The 22,153-nt window shown below is 43.4% G+C and overlaps 1 protein-coding gene across 1 annotated transcript in view; it reads left to right on the plus strand.

Annotated features, from left to right (window-relative positions):
* ofcc1 (orofacial cleft 1 candidate 1) overlaps window positions 1-22,153 on the plus strand; it is a 319,195-nt gene that overhangs the window by 81,185 nt on the left and 215,857 nt on the right. Inside the window, exons 6-8 of the mRNA XM_059646341.1 lie at window positions 3,029-3,192; window positions 3,738-3,884; window positions 19,099-19,175. Of these exons, the coding sequence (XP_059502324.1) occupies window positions 3,029-3,192; window positions 3,738-3,884; window positions 19,099-19,175 (388 nt within the window). The remainder of the gene's footprint in view (window positions 1-3,028; window positions 3,193-3,737; window positions 3,885-19,098; window positions 19,176-22,153) is intronic.

Below are 22,153 nucleotides of genomic sequence, written 5' to 3' on the forward strand. Positions count from 1 at the left end.
GCCAATTTTATTTGATAGGTTTCATTGGGTATTTTAGTAAAAAGCAGCTCAAAGATCGTGAACACAGAACATTAAATTGTCATTGCCAATGTGCATTTTTGCTGCTGATGTTCAGGAGCACAGCAGCCTATTCTCAGATAAGCTCAAGGCCCTTTTATGACGGGGGTAACTGTGATGGATTGTTGCTATAAGCATTCTCCAACTTGTTTCTAAAATGTGCTAGTGAGTTGGTTGCACCTGGTAAAGTGTGCCATTGTTGGAAAACCATTTAAAGCTTGGTGTCGTTTTCCCCAATACCTCATTGGATGATTTCAGGAGAAGCAGTAACGTCTCATGTGGAGTATTTTATATTAAAGCTGTTTTGCAGAAACCTATCATTTTTTTCGGCGGGACAACCTTTTGCTTTTTCATGGCGATTGGTATGTGTAATACGGTCAATCAGAATAACACTGATCTCCTGCTGCTTGAGATATTTACAAGGAGCTGATGACCTAGAGGTATTATTTCTGGACTGTTACTCCAGAGAGCCAGTGAATGTTCTGTGGACCCAGTTTCACATCCTGCCACAGCAGCTGGTGGAATTTGAATTCAATAAATACCTGGCATTAAGAATCTGATGATGACCATGAATCCATTATTGATTTTTGGGGAAAAACCCACCTGGTTCATAATTCTCCTTTAGACAAGGAAACTGTCATCCTTACCTGATCTGGCATACATGTGACTCCAGACCCACAGCAATATGGTTGACTCTTAACTGACCTGTGGGCAATTAGGGATTGGCAATAAATGCTGCCTAGCCAGCGATACCTCTCATCCTGTGAATGAATTACAAAAAAAAAGGCAGGGTAGTGATGAAGACCATGAATCTCGTGTGTCAATGGCAGTGTCCTAGCAAGTCCTGTCCCATCCAAAATAACAAAGTGTGGGGCTGGATGAACACAGCAGGCCAAATAGCATCTCAGGAGCACAAAAACTGACGTTTCGGGCCTAGACCCTTAGCCAAGGGTCTAGGCCCGAAACATCAGCTTTTGTGCTCCTGAGATGCTGCTTGGCCTGCTGTGTTCATCCAGCTTCGTACTTTGTTTTCTTGGATTCTCCAGCATCTGCAGTTCCCATTATCTCTGTCCCATCCAAGGACTGGACATGCCTTCTGTTTGTCTTTCTTAGAAAACATTCAAGTTATCCCTGTTCATTTGCCACTGATGAGCTCAAGTACAAATCCTGCATTTGTTCCAAATCAACAAGGGGTACAAAATCTAATTGGGACGCAGCATTGTTTTAACATGAAAGAAAAATGTACAAAATAAATAGATAAACTGGAAGTCTTTGTGAGACTTAGTACCCTTGATCTTTTACTCAGCCACACACTCACATCAAGAGGAGCAGCCACCACACCAGTCACCCTACCCTGGGATTTTGACTGGAAGTAAGGGCTTTAGCTGGCACGGTGTGAAGGCATCACTCAATCTAATAGGTACAAAAGCAGAAGATCTGAACAAATTAGTTGGACAGTAGCTCAGAAGGCAACAAGGTGCACCCAAAGACATAGTCATGAAGTATAGACAGGCAAGTTACCAGTCACCTATGAAGTGTCTTGGACATCATTTAGTATTTGCCCCTGCATTGACTCAATAAAAATACATGATTGCAAGTCTGCTAATAGGAGCAGCAACAAGCATGGCAGGAGGAATAAATACTGACAACTGTTCAGCACTCCATAGTTTTCTGTCCATGCCCATGGCACGTTGCGTCATAACCAAGCAGAGCTCTGCGATTGCCATCTTACAGTCTAAGACATAGAGTCATTGAGTCATACAGCACGGAAACAGACCCTTCAGTCCAACCAGTCCATGCTAGACATAACCCCTAACTAAACTAGTCCCACCTGCCACCTGCCTGCTCCTGGCCTGTATCCCTCCAAACCTTTTCTAACCGTATATCCATCCAACTGTCTTTTAAATGTTGTAATTGTACCGGCATCCACCACTTCACCAGGAAATTCATTCCAGACGTGAGCAACCCTTTGTCTAAAAAATTTGCCTCATGTCTTTTTTGTATTTCTCCCTTTTCACCTTAAAAATGTGCCCCTAGTCATGAAATTTGTTATCTGAGGAAAAAAACAACTTCCAGCAACTCTATCTATACCTCTCATTGTATTATAAACTTCTATGAAGTCATCTCTCAACCTACTATGCTCCAGTGAATCCCAGTCTGTCCAGCCTTTCCTTAGAACTCAAACGTTCCACACCCAGCAACATCCTGGTAAATCTCTCTTGAATTCTCTCCAGCTTAAATATATCCTTCCTATAACTGGGTGACCAGAACTGGACACAGTACTCCAGAAGAGGCCTCACCAGTGTTCTGTATAACCTCACATAAGCGTGCTAAATGCCTTTTAAACCATCTTGTCTATATGTGATGCAAACTTTAAGGAGTTATGTACCTGAACCCCTAGGTCCCTCTGTCTACAACACTACCCAAGGCCCTACCATTAATTGTATAACCCATACCCTTGTTTATTGTATCAAAGTGCAATACCTCGCATTTCTCCAGATTGCACTCCACCTGCCATTTTTTTAGCCCATTGACCAATTTGATCAAGATCCCTTTGTAATCTTAGAAAATGTCACCAATTTTGGCATCAACCACAAACTTACTAACCATGCCTTCTTTACTCTCAACCAAATCATATAGAAAGAAGAATTGTCCAGTGACTTTTGAGAAAAAGCAATGTCCCTCAAAAATATCTCAGGTGAATTTTAAAGGCAGCTTTCAGTGAAGATTCTGCTGGCTGTCCAGCAAGTGCAAATTTCTACTCCCTTGTATTCATAGAACATGCCCATATCACTTCATAACTATCTTGTACAATGTAATGCACAGTGTATGAAGAATTTAACAGGGGAACATATAATGGTTGTTTTAAATACATGGAGCTCTTGAGGCTAGTGCTCTAACTAAAGGTCAGACTCATAAAGAAGCCATGCTGTAACGTGTTCAGGAGCACTTTCCATGTATCTAATGACAGAAACCACTGGACCTTGCATGGGGCGTGAAAGCACTGGAGTTCACAGCAATATATTGGGCCTGCGGCAGGAGGTGGAGAGTGAGACGATCCCTCCTTATGTTGAACAGTTCGAGGAGAACATACAAGATGACGTGATTATGGTTGGCAGGCTTTCACTGGAACAGGTCAGAGCTAAAAACTAAACAACAATGTCATTTCAGCCTACTGTGTTGTGCTGTCATCTCTCAGCACCCCACAACAAAATAATTCTTGCCGTTTTCAAACGACTGTAGCAAGTTACCTTAAAAATGTTAATTTACTATATTGCTTGTTTTATTGAATTACTGTACTTTTGTTACAGTTTTAATTACCAATTACAAATCATTTGGAATTAAGGATTAGTGGTGCACTCATTGAAAAACATAGTTGAGAAAATTTGAATAGGATAACCCACTAATAACGTCCTTTTTGTTCTACATGAACTCCAGTGAATAATCTTTTTTATTGAACATACAAAATGGCTGGAAGTACTTTCAGTCAATAATATTACAGGCCAACAAAAATTATTTGGAGAACCATTTCATACTTATATAGTTTTCTAAGATAAAGAAAAGGAGACAAATGTGGAGCTAAGGGTAATGTTAAAATATTGAACAAAAGAACAATTACTCTTGAATCATGTTTGATACTCATGTGAATCATAATCTGTATCTTTTTTATGCCTGAATAGGCCCAAGATCAACGACAGAGGATTCTTAATGCACACATTGATTGCCAGTCGCAAGAGCAGCATCTGGTTCTGTTGGAAAAACTGTCTGTCAAATCACAGGAGGAAGAAACCAAACGAGTGATGGCATTTGTAAGGGAAAAAGCAAAGGTATCCTGGTCCCTTGTCATGCATGCTTTGATTGTAGGCTACTGAGTTTGTTTGTGGTTGAATGTGTTATTTCCAGAAGATGATTGCCGTTAATTTCTTATCAAAGTCACAATGATTAGGCCATGATTCGTATTTTCAATGAAGACCCAAATTCGTTGGCTTTTGAGCTACTCCTCCTCACTTAGTCATGATTTATAAGCTTGCATTGCCACAGTTGAGGCTGTGAAATCATGATAATAATCGCTACTTGTGCCTTTATTGACAACTCTCAACTGTATGTTTATATTCAGCAGAAACTTTGGTCAAAATTTAAAACTGTGAAATTGGAATAACACACACATTAAATATCCAGTGTAATGCTAGCAATATGTGCTTCTGATCAATAGGATGTTTCCAGTTTTTGTATGTTTTCAAGTGATTGTTACATAATGTAATAGTTTATTTTGTATTTGCAGTAAAAAACAGCTTAAGCTCATTTGGGTGGTACTTTTTCTCCCAGTGGATCACATTTTGCTCTTCAAGTGTAATCAAATGGTTTCAATACCTGTTACATTGACGTTTTTCTTTTATCAACAGGAATGTGCTCTGGTTATGTACAGCTTAGCAATTACGCTAGAATAGCAAAGCTTAAAGGACAATATAAATGGTTTGTGTGCCCTGATTAAATTTGACAACCCTGCTGTACATGGCTATTATGTTGCATGGCGTTATTTGAGAAGTGTTTGCTTATTTACTGATTTGTATTTGAGTGAAAACTTTACATATTTTTCCTCTTCTGTCTCCTTGGGGCACTCACCAATTTTAACTGAGGAAGTGGATGGCAGGTTGCTCTCAGGCCTCCAGTGGTGTCATTTCAAATTGCCTCTAGATCATTTTGCATGTGTTACCACCAATACCACTTAGCTGTGTGTTTCTCCAGGGACTACATGGTCTGGTCTGCATGAGAATAGACACCTTCTGATCTAACCAGAAGACTCTCTTGTTACAAAAAAGATTTTGTTTATTACACCTTGGCACCTATTCACATGTCAGAAGGAAATGGTTTAAAACATTACAGAGACTATTTGGAGGACCTAGCCCTAGGTCTGACTCCCACAGGATTTGTATTATAGACACCCTACAGTGTAGAAGCAGGCCATTTGGCCCATTCAGTGAACACCAACCATCCGAAGAACATCCCACCCAGACCCATCCCATCCCTGTAACCTGGCATTTCCCATGGCTAATCCACCTAGCCTGCACATCTTTGGACTGTGGGAAGAAACTACAGTATCTGGAGGAAACCCACAGAGACACAGGGAGAATAAGCAGAGTCCACACAGTCACCTGAGGGTAGAATCAATCTCAGGTCCCTAATGCTGTGAGGCAGCACTGCTAACCACTGTGACCTCATAGTTACTCTTGCAGTCACCCTCCCTACCAGTCCTCATATTATACTCACAGTAGGTGATGCTAATGACACTCATTCTCCAGTAAACTTTTGTTTTAAAATCTCCCCACCCCCAGCCTCATCCCATGACCAACCCTCCCTCTCATTCCCGCCTCCTTGACCTGAGACAACCTGTCTGCCTGCCCTCCCATTTATCCGCTACTCCCACCTCACTGACCAATCCCCACCACTCTCTACTTCCACTCACCTATCACCATCCCACCTCCCTCCTCCAGCGCCACCCCGCCTCTCTCTGTTTATGCCCCAGCTCCCTTCTGCCTCCCCCATTTCAGAAGAAGGGTCCTGACCTGAAACATCCACTTTACTGCTCCTCTGATGCTGCTGGGCTTGCTGTGTTCCTCCAGCAGATGTGTTGTCCTTAATCTCTTGGATTTCTTTTCCAGGAGATATTGCCCCTGTTTGAGATGGCATTATTTTCATTGTAGTACTTTGAGCTCTTGGACACTTCTGCTCACTTCTTAGTGGTGGCATTCATGGAATGTATGCTCCTTAATTCTGTTTCGGTGGATATTTGTACTCCACCCATCTGTAGGTCTGTGTTTATGCATCGAGCTATTCCTTCAAACTTCTTGACTAATTTTAGATTTTTGCATTCACCTTCGGTAGATGGTGAAACAATTGTTTTCTTCCTCACTTTTGACTTTCATTACCGTTTAATGGACACTGTCCAATGGAAGATGAGAAGGTCAAATATTTCAACTTGACCTTGTCTCTTCCGAGTTACCTCAGGATTTTGCAATAGACTTCAATCTATTATCACTGATTGCTCATGGAGTTGTGATGCAATCTTAAGTCGGGTATACTTTTCATTGGCTAGCCTGTTGTTTTTGATTCCTTGCAAACATTTCTGGTTCTCAGTGTCTAAATTTTATTCACTGTTAACAGTCCAAAATATTTCCACCAAATCAGTGAAGTCACAACTTTGTAATTCAGTGATGGTGTTGAGCAAATTTCCTACTCCAACATCATAAATCTCAGGGTTATTTGTTTTTTGTTCAGGGTCCACAATCACTCTGTGAAGCCCTATAAAATAGTCTGCTGACCCTTAACCCTTTGTTTCTGGCTATGGTATTTCGGAGCACATGCAGCTACAAATGGTTTGTTTGATTCAATCATCAACATCTAGAAGTGATTTATTTTTGATGATGCTAACGCTGTGAAGAGAACCTTGCATGATCCTAACAGGAAAGTAAATGTGGAGAATGAGAGACTTCTTACATACCTACTCAGCTCTGCAAAGGAGGACTGCTTCCCACATTTCCTGCTGTTTCTCTTCCCCTCTCTCTCTCTCTCTCTCTCTCTCTCTCTCTCTCTCTCTCTCTCTATCTATCCACAAACAGTTGATAAACAGGAGAATCTCTGTGGGAACAACCATTTTCCAATCTGCAACTTTATTAAGTATAAGCTGCAGAAACAAGAAGAAGTCCTTAGAGAGACATCCAAATGAAGTGGAGTGCTTTGGAAATCAGGAAAAATGTAAGACTTACATCTAACTGTGTTCCGCGACTTTTTCAGATGAGTTCAACTAAACTTCATGTGGTTAAATGTGATCCTGTGGTAAATGGCTGGAATTATCTTTTTGCTTAGTGTGTGGGGCATGTGTGCAAATAACTGCTGGGCATTGTGGGACTTTGGCATTTGATTGATTTTTTTTAGTTAACTGCAGGCAGTCTTAGAAGTCTTAATCAGCGGTCAGTTATTTGTACAAATTTATCTCTCTCAGAATACTTACTAATGGTGATGGTTTCCTGTGCCCTATCTCATGCCTGCATGATGCCAAAACCTCTTTTCCATTGTATGGCTAAATGTTTACCATAAAGGACAACCGAATGGGGGTTCCTGCGCAAGCAAGGCACCTTTATCTGCATGCTGCAACTGCACATTGCTGTTTTTACAATATGATGGGACTACCTGCTGCTGTTTGCAGCGAGTCTGTGGATTGTAAGGTCAAGTTAGCAGTTACCTTGAAAGTCAGTGGTAGATGTATGTTCCAGATGTGACTTCAGCTCTGTTTAGATTTATATAAAGGCTTTTTTTGGGAAATGTGCTCTTCTCTATGAAGGTGACTTCCTGCATGTGCAAGAATGCTTGACCCTGTAATGACATAATGACAGATGACGCAGACACAGAGAAGGTGCCAGTGCACCTGTCTGGCAATGCTTCTACTCAACCCCCTTTCTCTACAACCTGGGAAAATGGGAGAATGTCAAAAGGACTTGCTGTAGAAGCAACACGATATGAAGACTTCAGATATTCAGGTCTGCAGTAGTAGATAAAAGGCAGCTTTTTAAAGCTCATTGCACTGATTCAGGCCTTGCTGTACCTGAGTAGAATAACAGTGAGAAAAGCAACTACCCAGTTCTTGAGGAGAGAAACAAATATAGAAATGATTTAATTTTTTAAAAAGTCTACATAAATAATGGTAGAATAATGGTAGAATCTCCATTGTGCCACCTCGTTCTTTTATAATAGTTGTCTGGTGTTATTTTATGTGGAAATATTACCTTTTGTTGAGCATTATCTTCAAAGTGTACAGAGGATAGGATTTAATGTGAGGTTTCTTCAAAGAACTATTGCTCAGTAATTCTAAAAGCCCATGTGATTTTACATTGTTGAGAACACTAATATCTTATTTACAGATGAACATTAACCCTGTATATTGCAGTAATAATGACAAATGCTGAACATGTGGACCTGTGACAGTGTATTGGAATGTATGTGCACATTAGATACTAAATAGACCTTAGATGATAATGCATGGCAATTTGGAACAGTTGGTTTATGTGTATGCCTTGTTTTCAAATAGTAGACTCCTTACCTCTGGCCATTCTAGTTGAACCTTTTTGTTACCAACCATTGCAGGGATATGATGGGGATAGTTTGCTGCCACCAATCCTCATTTCTATGATGAGTCTAAATTTAAGTGTCTACTTATTAGTGGCAGAGAATAGAATGTGATTGAGTTTTAACAAGAAGAGGCACTTGTTTTACATAAGCATTACGGCAATAGATAAAATTAACATTAATTGAATATAGTTATAATTGTCAGCAGCCAGGGATATCTCATGTATCCATATTGGGATCTTGTGTAAAACTAACCCTTTCTCCACGCAAAAACTGTATCACATTTCAGATTAGGCAGAGCTTGTACAGCTCAACTAATTCAGAACTATTGCCTTATACAATAATTCTTGTTTAAATTCAGGTTATTTTTAGTGGACTGTAAACTTTTGTATATACAGCATTCTGTGTCTATGGGCACGCAGGACCGTCAGTGCAAACATTACCCACCACAATATAAACAAGAAGCATTGGCAGGTGCAATGATATCTTCCCATCATTGTTGCTTTAATAACATTATGTAACTGAAAGTTGCATTCATAACTTTCTGATTAACAAACTGGAATCCGAATGAAGGTTCTTGCTCCAAGAACGTTTTTGTGATAAACATCGCAATAGGTGTTTATAAGTAGTTATTAAAACCACACACCTTTTACCCGACTTTTCAACTATTGACGATGGCAACATAGTTCCTGTTTTGCCTCTTGAATGTCAAGTGAATGTCAATTGATTCAGAGGGAGATCCAACACCGATATGTCATAATCTATTAACTTGTTAGTGTAAAGTTAAGGTAATCGTACCTTATGTTTAATAAAGCCTGTTGCTGTTCATTTCAAGACTGTAGATCTCATATTACTGCAAGGTGGAAACGGCGGAACTGGAGATCCATGGAATGAAAAACAACAAGGCCAGCCCAGTCATCCAAACCAGAAGTGGGTGAATTACTTAAAAATCAAACTCAGCGGTATTGGGCTGAACTAGTAACAGATTTCAACATTTACTTTGACACTGAACCATGGAGCAGGAAATCTGACATGGAAGCTGGAAGGAGTGATGAAAGTCCTTAGCAGAGTATAACATTAGCAACAGGAAGAAATCAATTGTCATAGTGAATAATAAGTTAATCAGAATTTCTTGGAGCAAAATAAATTCATGAAAGAGAGGACCTACATAATTGTTGGAAAGAGATGGAAATGACTGGAATTATTTGGCCTTTGCAATCAAAACAGAGTTTTCTACAATGTTCTACCAATGTTCTTAGAGCAGGAATCATCACTGATTCAAGTTTGTTAATCAGAAAGTTAGAAATGCAACTTTCGGCTACTTAATGTTACTATAGCAATAACAATGGGAAGACATCATTGCACCCGCTATTGCTTCTTGTGCATATTGTGGTGTGTAAAGTTTGCATTGACAGCTCTGCCTACCCACCGATAGAGAATGCAGTGTATATAATAAGGTAGGCTACTTTCAAACATATTTCTACAGTGGCCATAGGTGATCTCAACCTACCATGAAAAGTTTAACAGCAAATCACTTCAGTTTGCTGTGGTACGAGAAGTTGCTATCTCTGAGGACCAAGATGAACAAGAAACATTCTTCTCAGGGAAAGTGAAAAACCAGACTCCAGTTCTATGTGATAATGATCTATATTTTCCCCAGCTACTGACGTAAAAGCACAATTGCCCGTGAGATGATTTTTGATACGGAGAAATTTAAGTCAATCGCAGATAAATTAATTTTAAATTGGCTACTGGATTATTTGTATAAAGACTTAAGGGTGCTGTGCCTTGATGGAGACCAAACAACCTCAAGCTGTCTTCCATCAAATTTTGAGACTCAAAGTACACGAATCAAGGCCTAGAAGCCGCATGGAAAAATGAAATTGACACCTACATAATTCCTAATAAGTATACTTCTTTATTAAGTGGTTGTACATATTTGGATATTCTTTGGCTAGCAGACACTGAAGATGCTTCACTTTGAGCATTGCAAGAGGATGAGGCAGACTTCTATTTCCCTGAAAACAGAAGGTGGGAAGAATTGGAAAAGCAGGGCCAAATAAAGGAGACTCAGCCCTTGAAGAAAGTAAAGAAATAAATTTTGTGAGGCTGGATGAACACAGCAGGCCAAGCAGCATCTCAGGAGCACAAAAGCTGACGTTTCGGGCCTAGACCCTTCATCAGAGAGGGGGATGGGGAGAGGGAGCTGGAATAAATAGGGAGAGAGGGGGAGGCGGACCGAAGATGGAGAGTAAAGAAGATAGGTGGAGAGAGTGTAGGTGGGGAGGTAGGGAGGGGATAGGTCAGCCCAGTGAAGACAGACAGGTCAAGGAGGTGGGATGAGGTTAGTAGGTAGCTGGGGGTGCGGCTTGGGGTGGGAGGAAGGGATGGGTGAGAGGAAGAACCGGTTAGGGAGGCAGAGACAGGTTGGACTGGTTTTGGGATGCAGTGGGTGGGGGGGAAGAGCTGGGCTGGTTGTGTGGTGCAGTGGGGGGAGGGGACGAACTGGGCTGGTTTAGGGATCCAGTAGGGGAAGGGGAGATTTTGAAACTGGTGAAGTCCACATTGATACCATATGGCTGCAGGGTTCCCAGGCGGAATATGAGTTGCTGTTCCTGCAACCTTCGGGTGGCATCATTGTGGCACTGCAGGAGGCCCATGATGGACATGTCATCTAGAGAATGGGAGGGGCAGTGGAAATGGTTTGCGACTGGGAGGTGCAGTTGTTTGTTGCGAACTGAGCGGAGGTGTTCTGCAAAGCGGTCCCCAAGCCTCCGCTTGGTTTCCCCAATGTAGAGGAAGCCGCACCGGGTACAGTGGATGCAGTATACCACATTGGCAGATGTGCAGGTGAACCTCTGCTTAATGTGGAATGTCATCTTGGGGCCTGGGATGGGGGTGAGGGAGGAGGTGTGGGGACAAGTGTAGCATTTCCTGCGGTTGCAGGGGAAGGTGCCGGGTGTGGTGGGGTTGGAGGGCAGTGTGGAGCGAACAAGGGAGTCACGGAGAGAGTGGTCTCTCCGGAAAGCTGACAGGGGAGGGGATGGAAAAATGTCTTGGATGGTGGGGTCGGATTGTAAATGGCGGAAGTGTCGGAGGATAATGCGTTGTATCCGGAGGTTGGTAGGGTGGTGTGTGAGAACGAGGGGGATCCTCTTTGGGCGGTTGTGGCGGGGGCGGGGTGTGAGGGATGTGTTGCGGGAAATACGGGAGACGCGGTCAAGGGCGTTCTCGATCACTGTGGGGGGAAAGTTGCGGTCCTTAAAGAACTTGGACATCTGGGATGTGCGGAAGTGGAATATCTTATCGTGGGAGCAGATGCGGCGGAGGCGGAGGAATTGGGAATAGTGGATGGAATTTTTGCAGGAGGGTGGGTGGGAGGAGGTGTATTCTAGGTAGCTGTGGGAGTCGGTGGGCTTGAAATGGGCATCAGTTACAAGCTGGTTGCCTGAGATGGAGACTGAGAGGTCTCAGGAAGGACCTCCACCGACACTCTGTTCCGCCTAGCTGAACTCGTCCTCGCACTCAACAACTTCTCTTTTGACTCCTCCCACTTCCTACAGACTAAGGGGGTGGCCATGGGCACCCGCATGGGCCCCAGCTATGCCTGCCTCTTTGTAGGTTACGTGGAACAGTCCCTCTTCCGCACCTACACAGGCCCCAAACCCCACCTCTTCCTCCGGTACATTGATGACTGTATCGGCGCCGCCTCTTGCTCCCCAGAGGAGCTCGAACAGTTCATCCACTTCACCAACACCTTCCACCCCAACCTTCAGTTCACCTGGGCCATCTCCAGCACATCCCTCACCTTCCTGGACCTCTCAGTCTCCATCTCAGGCAACCAGCTTGTAACTGATGTCCATTTCAAGCCCACCGACTCCCACAGCTACCTAGAATACACCTCCTCCCACCCACCCTCCTGCAAAAATTCCATCCCCTATTCCCAATTCCTCCGCCTCCGCCGCATCTGCTCCCACGATAAGACATTCCACTCCCGCACATCCCAGATGCCCAAGTTCTTTAAGGACCGCAACTTTCCCCCCACAGTGATCGAGAACGCCCTTGACCGCGTCTCCCGTATTTCCCGCAACACATCCCTCACACTCCGCCCCCGCCACAACCGCCCCAAGAGGATCCCCCTCGTTCTCACACACCACCCTACCAACCTCCAGATACAACGCATTATCCTCCGACACTTCCGCCATTTACAATCCGACCCCACCACCCAAGACATTTTTCCATCCCCTCCCCTGTCAGCTTTCCGGAGAGACCACTCTTTCCGTGACTCCCTTGTTCGCTCCACACTGTCCTCCAACCCCACCACACCCGGCACCTTCCCCTGCAACTGCAGGAAATGCTACACTTGTCCCCACACCTCCTCCCTCACCCCCATCCCAGGCCCCAAGATGACATTCCACATTAAGCAGAGGTTCACCTGCACATCTGTCAATGTGGTATAATGTATCCATTGTACCCGGTGTGGCTTCCCCTACATTGGGGAAACCAAGCGGAGGCTTGGGGACCGCTTTGCAGAACACCTCCGCTCAGTTCGCAACAAACAACTGCACCTCCCAGTCGCAAACCATTTCCACTGCCCCTCCCATTCTCTAGATGACATGTCCATCATGGGCCTCCTGCAGTGCCACAATGATGCCACCCGAAGGTTGCAGGAACAGCAACTCATATTCCGCCTGGGAACCCTGCAGCCATATGGTATCAATGTGGACTTCACCAGTTTCAAAATCTCCCCTTCCCCTACTGGATCCCTAAACCAGCCCAGTTCGTCCCCTCCCCCCACTGCACCACACAACCAGCTCAGCTCTTCCCCCCCACCCACTGCATCCCAAAACCAGTCCAACCTGTCTCTGCCTCCCTAACCGGTTCTTCCTCTCACCCAACCCTTCCTCCCACCCCAAGCCGCACCCCCAGCTACCTACTAACCTCATCCCACCTCCTTGACCTGTCCGTCTTCCCTGGACTGACCTATCCCCTCCCTACCTCCCCACCTACACTCTCTCCACCTATCTTCTTTACTCTCCATCTTCGGTCCGCCTCCCCCTCTCTCCCTATTTATTCCAGTTCCCTCTCCCCATCCCCCTCTCTGATGAAGGGTCTAGGCCCGAAACGTCAGCTTTTGTGCTCCTGAGATGCTGCTTGGCCTGCTGTGTTCATCCAGCCTCACATTTTATTATCTTGGAATTCTCCAGCATCTGCAGTTCCCATTATCTCTCAAAGAAATAAATTTGTCTATTTAACGGACAGGACATACCCCAACATCAACGCCAGTAAGACTTAGAGGAATAAATAACTCCCACAGATAATAGCCAGAGTATACTGGGAAGAAAGACAATAACCTTGTGCCATTTCAATTAATCATGAAAATAGTGGAGGTTCAGAAATTTCTGCAGTCAATAAAATAGCCACAGAGTGTGAGAGATAAAGAAATATGGAGTTAGAAAGAGATCTTCAATCATGCAGCAAAGCGTTGTCTGGGGACTTCAGGACTAATTCAAGACCATTGAAGATTCAATCAGAGTGGATGGTGCCACACGTGCAGACAGAATCCAATTGTATCCAACAAGTCTTTGCAGTCGTCCACAGGCAAAATCAACATTCTTTTGGCATGTTTAGAGGCAAACCTCAACCCTCAGCAAAGGCTCAGGAAGATGATGTACAGCAACCTCTAGTAGCTAATAAGCAGCAATCCAGAGAGAAAGATCCTTAACTCCAAAGTGGATAAGGTTAATACTCGACACGCACGATTCGTTGTTGTATAAAGAGGGCAGCTGCCTGCCTAGAGTAAAGTCCCAAGAGCAAGCCTTGGAAGTGCTGAGAGACTTTTCCACCCCAATGACCAGCCACTGTCAGAAACATCATTTCACTCCACGAATGTGATAGCTTTCAATAGAAACAGTATGACAGTACATACATTCTACACATCCTCTAGGAGAACCAAGAATGCTGTTGCAGATTAGTGTCTCAAGCACAAGAGATTTGTCAGGGCTGGGGAAAACATTAAGTTGAAGTGTTAGGTGCTCCTAGATAAGTGTTGATTGTATAAAGGTGTACCATGAAAGAATTCAGAAAGAAATGTAGAGTGAAGAGAAATGTACCGTTAATTCTAAGTATAGCTTCTGACTGCGTATGAAAGGAGCTAGGTCAGAGTGACAACAGATCACATGCAACTGGAGTCAGGGCCTTTTGGGCACCAAATAAGAATTCTTGTACTATACACTGCATAGAGTTACATTCAAGAAAGCCGATTGCGATTTACTTACAACAGTGTCAATCTCCTTACTAAGTTACTGTCGCCACATTGTCAGCTTCCTGAATTTCCTACTTTGAGGTTAAAATGGGTGGAATCTTCCAATCCTGGAGGAGGTGAGGTAGGAGGGGGTTGTGGAATTTGGTTAGGAAGTGAGGAGGCGTACACAGTCTTTGATGCCTTCCTACCTCCAACAGAATTAAGTTCTGGACAGAGGGAGCCAGGGATAATCTTCTTACCATGCAACTATTTGAGGTCCTTAAGTGGTCAATTGACTGGCACACAAGAACCTCAACCTCAAGTCACTGCTGAGATAAACCCTGCAAGGGATAAGCTACAAGGGACTCTTCAAACCAACACTTAACTGCAGGATTTTCTTGTCAGCTTCTGTTCGAATTGTAGGCACTCACAGTGGCTGATCAAGACTGTGTGTGTAGATGGGCATCAGGTAGGGAGGTGGGACTGAGAGGTAGCGAGGTGGGACATCTCCTCACTTTGTTTTTGACCTCTTCCCCCCCATTTGCATTTCCCCCCAGGAGCCATCTCTCATAAGTCTGGGTCCTTGGTTTCCAGATTACCATTCTTGACTATTACCCTGCCTTCAACAACTAACTGTCAAGCATCAGATCTGTTGGCCTTTTTTATGTCCACTTGACAGGCCAAACCTGAAAGGTGACAATGCAGCACTCCCTTGGTGTTACCTTGACTGTTCCTTTCCTTCTGAAACTGCCTGGCCTGCAGTGTTCTTCCAGCCTCCAGTTTGTCTACCTTATCAATACCATGATGTTCGATAAGGACCATAGAAATATCACCTTTGGAAGAGCCAGTTGAGCTGACTGTGTTACTGCCTGATCACATCGAAGCAAGTCTCATTTAATCCCTTCACTCTTCCTCTGTACCTTTTACTATTTCTCGTTTTCCTGTTTATCTAATCCCTCCTTAAATTCATGAATGACTCAGCTTGAATAGTTACTCAGTGGCATTATGTTCCTCATTTTAATAATCCTTTGTTTGAGCAAAATTTCTTCGAACCTCCTCCTTCATGCTTTGCATGCCAATCCTAAATTTAGGATCTTTGTTGCTGTTTCGCTGACTTTAGTCGGTGTAATCATTCCCTGCTTAACCTTTCAAAATGTTGAGGTAATTGCAGCATAATCTATGGGAGAATAAACAAAGCATTAGAAGTAAACATCGCAAGACCTCGTTTTTGCTTCGTGAGATGCTATGCTTAAAGAATCAGTTGGAGAACTGTTTAGGGGTAAATTCAGTGATCCTGGATTCCCAGTGCGGAACATGGTTAAAGGTAGTACATTTGGGACGAGGAACATTACCTTGTTGCAGTGGCCATCCTCTCTGACTTCTTGATTGTAGTTGTGTATGATGTTCAGTCTCAATAAAGTCTAATTCTGATATTTATTTCCCGCATACATGAGATCATTAAAATATATAAATTACATTTGTACAACAATGTCTTACATGACTAAATATTGGAACATCAGAACAGGAGGAGGCCATTCATCCTTCCAACTGCTTCACTAATCAGTTAAATAATGGTAGCCTGTATTTTAACTCCAACAATGTGCCTTAGATGACTTTAAGTAGCCTTAGAAGTGAGCTATTCTTTACTGTTTAAAAAAAAAATGGACCGTTTCGGTTGAGTAGGTTTGGTGTTTGTCTGTGCATTTATTGTGCGACAGGAGAAATAGGTTAAGAATTCATTGCTAGTCAGTCCGTGCAATATGCACTTTATTCTGTCGAAGCTGCCTGATGTAATGAGCATACATCCAGACAAATTATGTTAAATTATCAGCATTGTAGCTACTTTATTAATACTGTTATGCTTTAGTGATGTGTGTTATTTGCTGAAAGCAGCTCAAGTACAAAGCATTTTCTTAGACTGTATAGATTTGTAGTTACATTAAAATGTCACAACAAAGTATCTTTACTGATTTTCTCATTACATCTCTCCTGTGCTTTATTGGAAGTTGGCAGTTTTGATTTGCTTTTGAAGCATATATATTTATGTTCACATGTTTCTATTTTTAACAATAAGTGTGTATTGTGTATATATTTGTCATTCTTGTTTAATTATTTTGTTTGCTTTGCATGGAAATCCAGTTGAAAATTTAAATAATTTAGGGACATGGCAAATTGGACAGTCTGATGATGCAATGGGTCACTTCTCTCTCTCTGGACCAGAAGTTCACGGTCCTACTCCAGGCTTTGTGGCCGAGGAAGGAGCCTTGATGTTGTAACCATATATCAACCTGTAAGTCCCTCCAGCACAAGATATAGGCAGGCAGTGGGAGCAGGAGAGATTTCTGGAAACAATTTTGGTCATCATTATTCCTAGTTCCAGGCTACACATGCACCGAAAAAAAACATTTTTCTGTAACAACTTCAACTGTTTGGGGACTCAGTTTGCTGGATAGCCAGTGTGGATCAGATTCAAGTCAACAGCATGTGGTTGTCTCCTGTTCTGTCTAGGGCAGATTTGGGAGCTGTCTCCTTACCCAATCCACGATGGAAATTGTGGCACAATGGGGCAGATTCTGCCTTTTGACACAAATACTTAAGAAGAAGAAGATATGGCACTTTACGTTGCTGCATTTCTCCATTGTGATGCTAATAAATCTTGCGCAAACTTTCTGCTCCCACTTCATCTGTCACCATTTGTGCGTTTTGCTTTTTATATCAACTTTTTAAAAGATAATAGCCAACTGTGTGATTCCACAGACTGGCAACTGCCTGCACTCTCCAGCAGTATTCTGGCCAAAATGTGAGAGATCAGAGATAGTTGGCATGATGGGCAATGACACCTGCTCTATATCAAGTGCCCACCTTCATTCCACTGCCAGAAAAATCTAGCATCAGGTTGCCTCTGCTGGAAGGCTGGATTTTGGAGTTTCTCCCTCCAGAAATCTTCCAATTTTTGCCAAACCACATGAAGGAGGTAACATACCACGTGAACCGAAAGCTTAGTCATAGAGACAGATTTTAGGAAACACCTTAAAGGAAGGTCAAGAGGCAGAGAGACAGAGAGATTTTGGGAGTGAATTCAAAGTATAGGCCCTAGGGGGATTGAACAAGAAAATTTAGTGATGCGCAAGATGCCAGAATAGGGGGAATAAAGAGATTGAGGAACCCGCGAGGATTGAGGGGATGAGGAGATAGGGAGGGGTGACACCAAACTGAAATTTTGAAAACAGGGATGAGAATTTTAAAATTGAAACTGGGATGCGAGTACATCACCATTTTCCTTCAAATTTTTAGGAATTCATACCACTTCCCTGGCCAAGGTCGGTGAGGGATGGATGTCGAGGTTTGGAATATTCAGGCATTCCTGGGAAAGAGCTGGGAATTCAGGATGACGAGACATGAGGGACGTTGAGATCCAGCTGATGGGGAAGACCATGGGAGGGAAGGCAATACAGCACATGGATTGAGAAGGCAAATTATGGCTTTGGACAGGGAGGAGTGAGAGATGGATGAGTGACACTAGAAAGGGCAAAGGGCCGGGAGGACATAAATTGTACAAATCTCAGGGAAACTGTTTAGGGATGAAGCAGAAGTAATCCGTTTGAAAAAGAAAAAGAGTTGAACAGAACTTGTGGAAAGGGAAAATAACAAGCAATATAGTGCCAGCTGAATCAATAGATGATCAGTGGAGTGACATGAAGAGCCTGACCTGAGGTTCAAGCCACCATTCTATCCTACATCTGTACCTCAAACACACAAGCTGCAGCCCTTCAGAACTATCTTCTCTGGTATGTAATCAATCAATCCCTCCTTAAAGCTAGTTTTAACAAGTAGAGAGAAGTAATTAAGCAACAGAATGAGAGATGTAAAGAGATATGTCATTTAAAGAGAGATGCATAAAGGGGAAATCCTGATGGAGACATATCAGAGAGATTTTTATGGTTGACGAGGCTCAATACACCATCCTGTAGTCTATGCACCCTTGAGGTAATAACAGTGTGAGCGGCAGTCCAAAGTGGGTGTCATTTTCAGTTTGTTATTCTGGGCATCAGCGAGTGATTCAGTTTCTGAATGTTCGGGCAGAAATTCCATAACATTGCTGAGAGAAAGGAGTAAGGTTGAACTTTTATCCTCTGCTGTGTAGTGACATCAGCCATGTTAAAGGTGGATCTGATTAACTATTCAGCAAATGGTACTTGTCCCTGAGGTGGCACTATATGAATATGAGATCTGTGGAAGAGGAGAAACTAGAAGTGAGAAGTGGTGTGCTGCGCTGGGGAAAAGAAAACATCTAAACATGATTTTATTCTTCCCTTTCCACGACCTGGAAGTGATTTTGTTCTCTTCCTTATGAAGGCTAGAACAGCAATGCACACCCATTCTCGACATTCTCAATGGCCTTATCAAGAGCACAGTGGAAGGAGTTGCTACTGGGCACTGGAGTTAACACAGAACATTGCTCACAAAACAATAATAGGAGGGAAACCTAGTGATTCTAACCTCTTCCCTAAATTGCAAACCCTTTCCTACCCCTTCCCCAACATTCTTCAGCCTGACGTTATGGCAGAAATCCAAACTTTGGGTTTTGTAGAATCTCCATCTCTGAGTAATTTGGGCCACATTTTCTCTTTCATTGCAGATGCTAACTTTCCCATGATGATTTCTGTTTTTTTTAGGGAACAAAACCTCAGGAGGAGTTCAATCCTGAGCAGTCAGACATTTTCCAGGAGAGTCTTCATGCAGCCTTCCAGATGTAAGTCTGTCATTGTGTGAAGCAGACTTCTTTGTGTTGTTAGAGTACTTATTTGTAGTGATAGTCATTACAGTTGAGATAACTAGAAATGCAGTGACCTCATTAATGTTGCAAAGAATTTGTTTATTTCTCGAGCTCTTAACATTTGAAAATGTAAAAGGCTTTAAGATACAAGTGTTGTTAACTGCCGAATAATTGCACCTGCCCACACTGTCTGCATTATTGTTGCTGTTAATTCATGTTTCACGAGCTAATTATTTTAATAAGGACTCGAGAAATAATCAATTAAAGCAGTAATATCATGCAGCTTTCAGGTATATCTTGCTACTTTTGTGAACCTGATGCTAATTACACAAACAGTTCAGAAATGAACAAATTAAAACAAGATGTTGAATTATCAATTTGATTTCCAAAACTTCCATATCAAGCACATACTTTTGCATCAGTGAAAAGAGCTACCAAAAAGGACACGGCTTCACTGCTACTTCCATCTCTCTGTGTATAGCTTAGGTTGGATGAGTTGATGGGTGTTATTTTAACTACAGCATATTTCATAGCAGCACAGGACTCAGAAGCAGGAGTAGGCTATTCAGTCCTTCAAGCTTGTTCTGCCATTCAGTAAGATCAGAGTAGATTGTGCAGTGGTCTCAGCCACACTGTCAAGTCTGCCTAGCAGCCGTTTGACCCCCTTCTTTTATCAAAGATCCATCTAGCTTGGGCATTGAATAAATATCATGAGCCAGCCTCCACTGCTTTCTAGGGAAGAGGATTCCACACTCTCATGACTCTAAGAGAAGAAATTTCTCCTCATGCCTGTGCTAAAAGGAAGCTCCCTTAGTCTTAAATTGCATCCTATAGACCTCATTGCCAGAACAATCACTGGAGCCTGTGGTTTGCTTTATAGTCAAAGAGGCACTTTTTTGAAGTAAATGTATAGTATGTAGTTGCTGTTGTGACGCAGGTAACACAGCAACCAATTTGCACGCAGCAAACTCCCACAATGAGATAATGATCAGATAATCTTTTATGTTGTGACGTTGTTAGAGGGATAAATAGTGGCCAGGGAAAACTCTCTGCTTTTCTTCAAAACATTGCCATGGGACAATTTATATTCATTTAGGAGGGCAGCCGCAACTCTGCTTTAAAATCTCACCTAAAAGATAGCACTCTCCCTTATTACTCCACTGGAGTATCAGCCTTGACAGTAGTGCTCAAATGCTGAAGGAGTCTTGAAACCTACAAGCTTCTCAGAGGTGAATGCTGCAGACTGAGCTACTCGAAATTGGATTCAGGGTGATGTACTAAACTAGACACAGATCCTTTACATATCAGCTGTTGTCTTTGCCTTCCATATATCCACCTCTTACCTACTATCCAGGAGTCCGAGCAGCTTTCTCTTTATAATTTTGAACAGAAGCACAGAAATATGGAAAATAGGAGCAGGAGTGGATCATTTGTCCCTTCAAGTCTGCTCCACCATTCAATGTGATCATGGTTGATCATCAAGCTTAGTACCCTGTTCCCACTTCCTCCCTATTCCCTCTGATCCTTTTATCCTGAAGAACTGTATCAATCTGATAAACCAAGAACAACCAATGAAAACAACAGGACTAATGAAAAAAAAACTTCATGACAGTCCCTTAAATAGGTACTGTGACACAAATCCAAACTTCAACAGAAACCTATCGAATGAAATCAAAAATATAATTTTGTAGGGAGTTGAAGCACCCCTGTGATATCCATTCGCCACAGAAGCTCAGTGATAGACACTGCACACTCACTCTTCAGGCACACCTTGGCGTTAAGCTAGCTATGGAAAAGGGGCAAGCGGTCAGGCCAAACCATCCCCTTAACCAGGCAGTGCCTGGACCTGTTAATGGCCAGTGTGGGCAGGCTCCAGAAACAGGCTGTAAAATAAACCTTGTGATCAGAGATAATGGGAACTGCAGATGCTGGAAAATCCAAGATAACAAAGTGTGAAGCTGGATGAACACAGCAGGCCAAGCAGCATCTCAGGATCACAAAAGTTGACGCTTCGGGCCTCGACCCTTCATCAGAGAGGTGGATGGGGAGAGGGTTCCGAAATAAATAGGGAGAGAGGGGGAGGCGGACCGAAGATGGATAGAGGAGAAGATAGGTGGAGAGGAGAGTATAGGTGGGGAGGTGGGGAGGGGAAAGGTCAGTCCGGGGAGGACGGACAGGCCAAGGAGGCGGAATGAGGTTGGTAGGTGGGAAATGGAGGTGCGGCTTGAGGTGGGAGGAGGGGATAGGAAAGAGGAAGATTAGGGTTAGGGAGGTGGGGATGAGCTGGGCTGGTTTTGTGATGCAGTGGGGGGAGGGGACCCTATTCCCAATTCCTTTGCCTTCGCTGCATCTGCTCCCAGGCTGAGGTATTCCACTCCCGCACATCCCAGATGTCCGCGTTCTTCAAGGACCACAACATCCCCCCCCCGCAGTGATCAAGAATGCCCTTGACCGTGTCTCCTACATTTCCCTCAACACATCCCTCACACCCCGCCCCTGCAATAACCACCCTAAGAGAATCCCCCTCGTCCTCACATACCACCCCACCAACCTCTGGATGCAACGCATCATCCTCCGACACTTCCGCCATCTACAATCCGACCCCACCACCCAAGACATTTTTCCATCTCCACCCTTGTCTGCCTTCTGGAGAGACCACTCTCTCCGTGACTCCCTTGTCCGCTCCACACTCCCCTCCAACCCCACCACAACCGCACCTTCCCCTGCAACCGCAGGAAGTGCTACACCTGCCCCCACACCTCCTCCCTCACCCCCATCTCAGGCCCAAATATGACTTTCCATATTAAGCAGATGTTCACCTGCACATCTGCCAATGTAGTATATTGTATCCACTGTACCCAGTGTGACTTCCTCTACATTGGGGAAACCAAGTGGAGGCTTGGGGACTGTTTTGCAGAACACCTCCGCTCGGTTCGCAATAAACAACTGCACCT

Source organism: Stegostoma tigrinum, chromosome 5 (assembly GCF_030684315.1).
Source record: "Stegostoma tigrinum isolate sSteTig4 chromosome 5, sSteTig4.hap1, whole genome shotgun sequence".
NCBI lineage: Eukaryota > Metazoa > Chordata > Chondrichthyes > Orectolobiformes > Stegostomatidae > Stegostoma > Stegostoma tigrinum.